Below are 8,450 nucleotides of genomic sequence, written 5' to 3' on the forward strand. Positions count from 1 at the left end.
ATTTATTATTTTATTTAATATAATAAAATAATAATATTAGAGTTATTAATATAATTATGATATTATTTGTTACAATATTACTATAATATAATATTATATTATAGTAATATTGTAACAAATAATATCATAATTATATAATATATTAATTATAATATATTTGTTTAATATAATAAAATAATAATATTAGAGTTATTAATATAATTATGATATTATTTGTTACAATATTACTATAATATAATATTATATTATAGTAATATTGTAACAAATAATATCATAATTATATAATATATTAATTATAATATATTTGTTTAATATAATAAAATAATAATATTAGAGTTATTAATATAATTATGATATTATTTGTTACAATATTACTATAATATAATATTATATTATAGTAATATTGTAACAAATAATATCATAATTATATAATATATTAATTATAATATATTTGTTTAATATAATAAAATAATAATATTAGAGTTATTAATATAATTATGATATTATTTGTTACAATATTACTATAATATAATATTATATTATATTATATTACGAGTCTGAATTTTAAATTTAGAATATTATAAATTTTAAATTTCATTAGGGGTATTATGGGTATTATGAAAATTTTATTAATTGTACTATGCTGATTCCCACACAATCTAAAAGCTAAAGTTGTCTTTAGGCTGCTTCTGATTTTAGCTGTAGATTCTTGAAAAATTCTTCAAAAAGCACTTTTAAGAACATTTATCAAACACTAAAAACAGCTTCTGCTACAAGTAGAAGCTGATTTTGGGATGAAAAAGCAATACCAAACTAAGCCCAGATAGTGAACAAACTAATATGACCGCACAATTGTCAGATTCTTAGTATGCCAGTTATACTATTTTTTTATGGGCGGTCATCAGTCATAACATATATGATTGTCGATCATAATATAATGACCGAACAATTGTCGCACTTTTAATGTGTCAGTCATAGTACATTGGTTAACAACTTTGTTTGCTTTTTTTTTTTTGTATTTAGTATTTTTTTTTACCAATATTTGTCATCTTAGAAGAAAAAAAGACTTTAGAGGAAGAGATGCTTTTAGAGAAAGATAAAGCAGATACTAAAAAGATCAGTTATTTAAAATTTGTGAGCTTCATTATATTGTCTGACTCAACCTTATGGTGGTCATATTATTATGACTGCACTATGATATCTTCACAAGAGCTTCCCTATCTTCAACAATATAACTTAAGGATAAGCTTTTTCTTGTGGCTGAATCCCAAGCACATTTCTCACCAAATTTATAAGACTAATATAAGTTGTGCTGGTGGGGACTAATATCTCTTTCATTTCACAACCCACGTATCTCGAAGCATGGTCTCAATGTCTATTGTACTTGATGATGACGTTCAATCCAGCAGTCCTTCCTAAATAATTTCAAAAACAATAACTGTTAGTCAACATGCAATTATTCATAGTAGGCATAGAGTCATTAGAAATGGCCAGTCATAACACTGTGTAATGGCCGGTCATAAGGCAGTCATAGTGTGTCAGTCATAACACTATGAGTCATTTCAGTCATAATATTATGACAGTCCGGTCACATCACTATGACTGCCTTATAGACAGTCATAATACTATGACCGGTCATTTTGACTTATACTGTTATAATTTGACTCATAGAAAATGACTCATACTGTTATGATTGATTAGTCATAGTATTATGATCAGACATATAACACTATGAGTCACAATACTATGACTCCTAAGGTCAACTATGTCTTTGACGCAATGGTCGTTGCAATCAGTTTACATATCCATTATAAATCATCTAAAATCTCAAATTGACGAAGGATAGTATCAATTCCTATCACATTAAGTTCAACCTAGTCATTTTTTCGAGTTCTATATACTAAGTCCCCATTCATTTCGTCGATTCGAGTTTAAAATTCGAGTTTTGCTACAGTAAAAAGCTCTCAGAAACAGTCACATCTAACTTTTTTGTTACAGTAAAAAGCTCTCACACAAAGTCACATCTCAACTCGAATTACAAACTCGAATCAGCGAAGTGAACGGGCCCTAAGTCTCCCGAAAAATAAATTTAAAAAGAAAGAAATAAAAGAAAAATAAAAAAAATTGTATACCAACCTTGATCTGGTGCACAACCAAAATATAAACGACGAGAAAATGATGGCGTAAGGAAGAGAGAGACTCAGTAAAGAGAAGTCAAACTTGAGAGAGAGAAAGAGAGTTGAAAATGTGATGGAGAGAGAGAAAATGAACAGAAAAGAGTTAAAAGTCTTTGAGGTGCTTTTTAAATGATAATTTGACGTAAGTGGCATAAAAGTCATGAAAAGATAGAGGGGAACTGTTCATAACTGTTTACCTTTTCGGCCAAAACGTCGCCGTTTTGGTCGGGAAAACGGGAGAACAGTGAGCGCTCCGCGCCCCTCAATCTTGGGTGTGCCGATAGTTTTCACAGTAAACCAATCCATGCCCGGTTGTCCATTGCGAGCAAGCGTTACCACTCCGCGCCCCTCAACCAACTCCGGTTGACCCACCTCGCAACACTTCTCCGGCGCCGCCCCACAAAAGCTGTGAAAATCGCCCTCCCCCAGCCCCCCAAATTAGGGTTTTTGAGCTACAAAAGCCATAGAGTAAAGCAGTGACAATGGCGGATTCGATTTGCCGAGCACTGCGAGACGGCGCGTTAGAGGGAGAACACGCGCCCGCTCTCACAATTAAGGACAACATCGCTTCGCCCTTTGGGTTCGACGTGTTCTCTCACGTTCTCTCTCAGCTCTCCTCCAACATTTTGGCGGGAAAATCACAGTCACGGTCGATCCACTTTTCTAAATTCCAAACTTTGATATTTTTAAGTCTTCTTCGATTTTTCAGCTGTTAATATGTTCTTCCTTCTTTTTTCTTTCAATTGCAGAGGTCTCGTACTTGTTGCGTTTCGTCGAAGTCCGTCGTTTTATGTGGACTTCTTGAAGAGAAAAGGCGTAGATATTTCTTCGTCTCATAAATGGTAACGAGATTCTTCTGTGCATTTACATTTTTTTCCACTGTTCTGTTGATTAGAAAATTAAGAGGGAAAACAATATGGAATGTAATTTCTGCTTTGTTACGTGTATTATTTCGATCTTGGAAATTTGAGATTGAAAATGTACTTTTCAATTAATAACTTATTATTTTATTATTTATGTTTTTTGAAAAAAAAACTGAAATTGGCACATCTTTGTAATGAAACCGTACAGGATTCAGATTTTGGATTGTTACTCAGATCCTCTCGGTTGGAAAGATGGTTTTTCTCTTGAAACTTCCAATGTAGCTAGTTCTTGTAAGAATGTGAAGGATGTGCATAAGTTGTTATCGACGATAATCGAACTTGGTCAAGGTAATTCTCTACCGTTATTATGGTTGATATACAGCTGATTGTTTTTCCCTTAAAAATTGAGTATTTGGAGGTACTAGTAATCGTTTTCAATGTTTTTTTTTTCCTTATAATTGTAGGATTGGTTGGGCAAGGAAAAGTTCGTTTTTCTGCCGCAATAGACTCGGTAATTTGCGGCATGTTATTGTGATTGTATTTATTTTTTGTATTGAAGGGCTTCATGTACGTTTGGGGTCAGGCAAAGAAAAAGAAAATACTTTTTGGGGTTGGGAGGAAGGTTTGAGTTAGCCCTATGCAACAAGTGTTTTTCTTTGGTAATTGTTGGAGTGTTAATCTTCTATCTGAAATTGGATAGTACAATATGTTTCTTTCTCATTTAGTCTGCTTCATTGTGATGTGTGGAAATTTCCTGACGAGTTTAAAGGCATATACCAGAATTTAACTGTGAGTTATCTGCCACTTCCTACAAAGGGCTAATGATGTACGAAAATATCTTAGGAATGGGTTCATTTTCTCCCAAGAAAAAGCTTATGTGAGCTCATGTTTTGTTCCTTAATGGAAATTTATTTAATAGGCCACATTCTTTTATTGGAACCATGTGCTAGAATTTCTCATTAATTGATTATAAGTTTAAGAAAGAACCTAGACTCGCTAATGGTTAGGATTAATCAGATATTGATATATAATAGAATAGGTCACAGAGTACGGTATGGCATTTAGATTACAGAATACAGTATGACATTTTCGGATTGGAGTCAGCATGTGTAGTGACAAGCATCAATGGTTAGCAATGCAAGGTAACTAAGATCAGTTGTGGATGCCTTGCTTCTGATTCATATTCATCACCTGCCTTTCCCAAGGAATTAAAATATGATTATTTTCTCAATTATGGGTAGTCAGTATTCTTGAAATGTGGTGTCATGAATGCAAAATTCAATCTCAATAGATGGTGTTTCATAGGTTAGTTCATATTTCAAACTTTGATGAAACTGTAACATTGGCAGCATCTCATCAATAAAACACTATCCTATTCCTATGTATCAGGATGTTTGAATGCTTCAGATGGAAAATATTTTAATTTGAAACTTGAGGAAGAAAAAGAAAAGAAGGGTTTTATCTTTACTAACCTATAATATCTACCTGATATTCACTAATCAGGATTGTCACTTCAAAATTGCCAATACCTCAAAATTTTGTGTAGCAGTAATTTTGAATTGATTAGACTCTTTCTGCTTTAAGTATTTAAGTTCTATTATTCGTTTCCATTTAATTGTTGCATGCTTATATAGCTTTAAAAGTTTCGGTGAGTAAAAAAAATCATGTGTGTGCGTGTATATATATATATATATATATATCAGCTGGAGTCCTGGACTAGATACTACTATGTTAAACATTAATTTTGCAAAATGTTTTTGTTTGTATCTCCATGTGTGTGCGTATAATATTTATGCTGGTTTCTCCCTTTATGGCCAGTTGTTATTTATTTATTAATTGTTCATCTTGCCACCTTTTTGTAAATTGTTTTCATACAACTTCCAGGTAAGTGAAATGGTAAGACATGCGTCGGTGTCATCAGTTTCAGGCCTATTGAGCAACCTTCGTAGCCATGGTATATACCAGTTTTACTTTACTCTTGATTCATGTTCCAACTGCAGTGATGTCAAATATTTTCTTCACAATTTTTTATGTTGTCTTAGGGAAAATTGCATTGACACCCCTGGCAGTTCTTAATTAATCACTGAAACTTCCTGACTGAACTTAAATATAATTACAATGTGATTAAATCTTACACACACGCATCACACACACACATATGTATATATATAGACACGCACACACAGAGACATACACAACTGAAATGATGAAAATGTCCTAATAAAGTAGAAGATGGAAAGATATAGAGTAGAATTCAACCCGTGCATATGTTATTGGCACTATAGCCTGATCTACAACCCTTGCTGACATTTCAGGTGATGTATTATGACATTGGTGTTTTCGCATAAATTACATAAATCGATGGTTCAGTAGATATATACAGGCAACCATTTGTAACTGCAGCTTCATCTTTGTGGTTACAGATCAGGTTTCAAGTATCTTTTGGCTGTTACATTCAGATCTTCATGAAGACAGGGTCACTGCTGCTTTCGAGTACCTCTCCACCATGGTGGCCAGTGTAGAACCGTTAAATCAGTTTGGAAATGGACAGAGGAGTAATATGAATACCTTTCCTTTGCTTGAACAAAGTTTTGCTAAAGGGAAGTTTCATGTCCGATTCAAGCGTAGAAATGGACGAGTTCGAGTGGCGGTGATCTCTCACTTCCTTTCTCTATCTCTGGTTCCCTATTTGTGTGTGTGCATATTGTGTCGTGTTTATTTAAGACACACACACACACTCACATAATTATTTACTAAGTTAGCTGATCTGATCTAATGTCCTTGTAATATTGAATTCAGTGTGAAGAGGTTCGTGTAGAGCAGTCAGATGTTAACTTTACATCCGTTTCATCTGACAATGGAATGATAAATGAAGGCCTTATTCCGAAGGTTAGTTGTTCTTATCTTAACGGGAGTCTTTTTCCCCACTCTGTTCATCTCTCTTGTAGACGGTAGTTTCTAAATTGGAACTAGAAGTCCTTATTTGACTGATTACTTTCATGTTAACATTATAGGGCATCATTATGAGTTATCTGGAATCTGGGTAGAATGAGATGTAATACTTTGTTATAAATTCAGCTAATTTTTATGCAGGCAATGAGTTGCACTAGTACATAAATAGAACTAAACTTGCACGCACAAAGAAATGCACTTGCTGATTTACATTCATTGGCTCAGGCATTAGAAGTTTAGATGTAAAATAATTACATTTTTCTATAACTTTTGCTTTTCTCATTGTACATAATAAAGAAGAAGAGATGCTCTTTTCTACAGGTCCAGTTTAATCTTCAGCTCTCAGAGAAGGAGCGAATTGACAGGGCTAATGTTGTCCTTCCATTCGAACATCAAGGTAAACCAAGAAAGGCATTTTTTACCATTGCTTTGTTTTGGTTCTGTCTGTTGAATAAGCTCTTGGGTTTTTTTTTTTTCTTCCCCCTTATGTTGAAGATTGGAAATTAGTTTAGTTTCTCTCTGTACCTGGTCTTTATTATGCTCATGTTTTATTTTTTATTATTATTATTAGTATTATTTTTTTGAACTTGTAGGGAATGGTAAACCTATACAAATCTATGATGGTCGAAGATCTCTTATGGATACAAAAAATGAGATAACATCTGTTTCAACCGGGAAATCAGAAACGAATGATTCTAGCAAAGGCGAGATAATATATTTCCGTGATTCAGAAGATGAGATGCCTGATTCTGATGAGGACCCAGATTATGATTTGGATATATAATTTTGTTTGCATTCTCACTAGTCACTGGCAATTGTTAATCTCTTTATTACCTTTATTTTTGAAATTGCTAGTGACAGTTGTTTGAGTTCACCATCTAAATGAATTATCCCACTGTAAACTATGTGATATAGAAGGTATATAAAACATCATCTAGGATGTTTAAAGTTACTATGAATTACTGGTGGCAGTAGTTGCTCTTTACTATGAATTGCCTTGGAAATTATTTCTTGCTGTTATCCATCCTAGGGCAGATGTTAGCAAAGCTATGGACCGATTAATGGAGATTGGCGAAAGCTTGGAATTGATTGCAGGGCTAGATGGTACATCAATTGCTTGTTGAAGTTGATTTCTATAATAATACAGAAGTTGATTGAAGCCTCAGTTGTATCTTTTCCTTGTATCGGATACGGCGCAAGGAATTATATTTCATGGTGGACACCTGCCGACATATTTTGAGATGAAGGCTGGAAGTTGGATCTTTATTTCCGGTACACTATTTTTCTTTGAGCTTCATTCGGGTTTACTGATGGAACTGGTTATTCGTGGTGCCGTGTTTCCTATAGTAGTAGTTATATGTATGAATTGGTGTTTGTAATGCCTTTTCATATTTTGAATTATATATATCCATTTAAAAAAAAATCATTCAAGTCAATCCTCCCTTCAAGGTTTTAAATTGCACAATCAGGTACTTGGGAGTTTTGCCTTGACGAGGTGAGACGTAAGACTCAAAATAAAATTATAAAAATAATTCGAGCAGTTGAAAAGAAAACTTATAAATCGTAACGTAGAAATCATAGAAAGTCACATCACCACTTAACAAAAAGCAACCTAGTATAAAATAATTCTAGCCAAAAAAAAAAAAAAAAGTTAGTGTAAAATGAACTAGTTTCATACGTGAGACTAGACCAGAAAATTAAAAAAAAAAAAAAAATCAGAATACCAATAGTTAATTTAAGGTCCTGCGCCCCATAGCAATGATTGAACACTGGTCGATTAAAAATACAACTCCTTATAATCTTTAGAAATATTATTAGGAAAAATGAGACAAATATTTAAGAGAGTATAGGTCTCGGCTTTTATCTTTTATTATTAATTAATATCCTTTTTAAACAACTAATTAGTCAAAAAGGTGTTTATTAATAGTAAATGACAATTTTCTCAGCTTATTATCTTTGAAAGACTATCGCGCCTAGCATTTAAAAACATTACATACTTAGTAATCTGGTGGTATCTATTTGGTATAGTAGTAGTTTTTTTTATGAGTAACATACTTCAGTAGTTTTTCTGGTAGTATCGTTTTTTTTTTTTTTGGTATCTCCCTTTTGTAGAAGTTTGCTATAATAGTGGTTTACTTATGGTAAACTAGAATATTTTGCTCTCTCGTCTCTCATGAAAGCAACTGACCGCCGACGACGCAAGCTCAGCGATACAAAAGCTCAACTTTGTGTAAACATCGAGTGCATCAGTCGGCCTTGCTCGCCCAAGGCCATGGATTAGTTGTTTAGATTGAGCACTAATCGGTACCGGATTTTAGTTTGACACATTTTTTTTTAAATGTATAATTAATTAATTTCAAAGTAATTGTAATCAAACCTACAATATAGAAAAGTGCTTTATCGTTTTCTCCGTCGGAGAATAAAATATTTGTTGGAGTTCGAGTGGAAGGCACTTTGC

The 8,450-nt window shown here is 33.0% G+C and overlaps 1 protein-coding gene across 2 annotated transcripts; it reads left to right on the forward strand.

Moving 5' to 3' along the window:
* The first annotated feature begins 2,344 nt into the window (after positions 1-2,344).
* Positions 2,345-7,623, forward strand: LOC21409672 (elongator complex protein 5). 2 transcript variants are annotated; one of them, XM_010110549.2, is made up of 9 exons: positions 2,345-2,826; positions 2,927-3,019; positions 3,249-3,388; positions 3,505-3,551; positions 4,925-4,994; positions 5,464-5,690; positions 5,840-5,929; positions 6,314-6,389; positions 6,586-7,623. In XM_010110549.2, exons 1-9 carry the CDS (start codon positions 2,660-2,662, stop codon positions 6,774-6,776), a joined length of 1,101 nt encoding a protein of 366 aa, XP_010108851.1. In that variant the 5' UTR covers positions 2,345-2,659; the 3' UTR covers positions 6,777-7,623. The 2 variants fall into 2 exon arrangements, with proteins under 2 accessions (XP_010108851.1, XP_024029623.1); XM_024173855.1 differs by having other exon boundaries at positions 7,023-7,623.
* The last annotated feature ends 827 nt before the right edge of the window (positions 7,624-8,450 follow it).

This window comes from Morus notabilis, unplaced genomic scaffold (assembly GCF_000414095.1).
Source record: "Morus notabilis unplaced genomic scaffold, ASM41409v2 Scaffold518, whole genome shotgun sequence".
In the NCBI taxonomy this organism is placed as follows: Eukaryota; Viridiplantae; Streptophyta; class Magnoliopsida; order Rosales; family Moraceae; genus Morus; species Morus notabilis.

Excerpts from the sequence above, each read along its gene's own strand:
- LOC21409672 (XM_010110549.2), top strand. The coding sequence starts at position 2,660 with ATGGCGGATTCGATTTGCCGAGCACTGCGAGACGGCGCGTTAGAGGGA. Across the intron at positions 2,827-2,926 it reads GCGGGAAAATCACAGTCACG|AGGTCTCGTACTTGTTGCGT; the intron begins GTCGATCCACTT and ends TTTCAATTGCAG. Across the intron at positions 6,390-6,585 it reads CCTTCCATTCGAACATCAAG|GGAATGGTAAACCTATACAA; the intron begins GTAAACCAAGAA and ends TTGAACTTGTAG.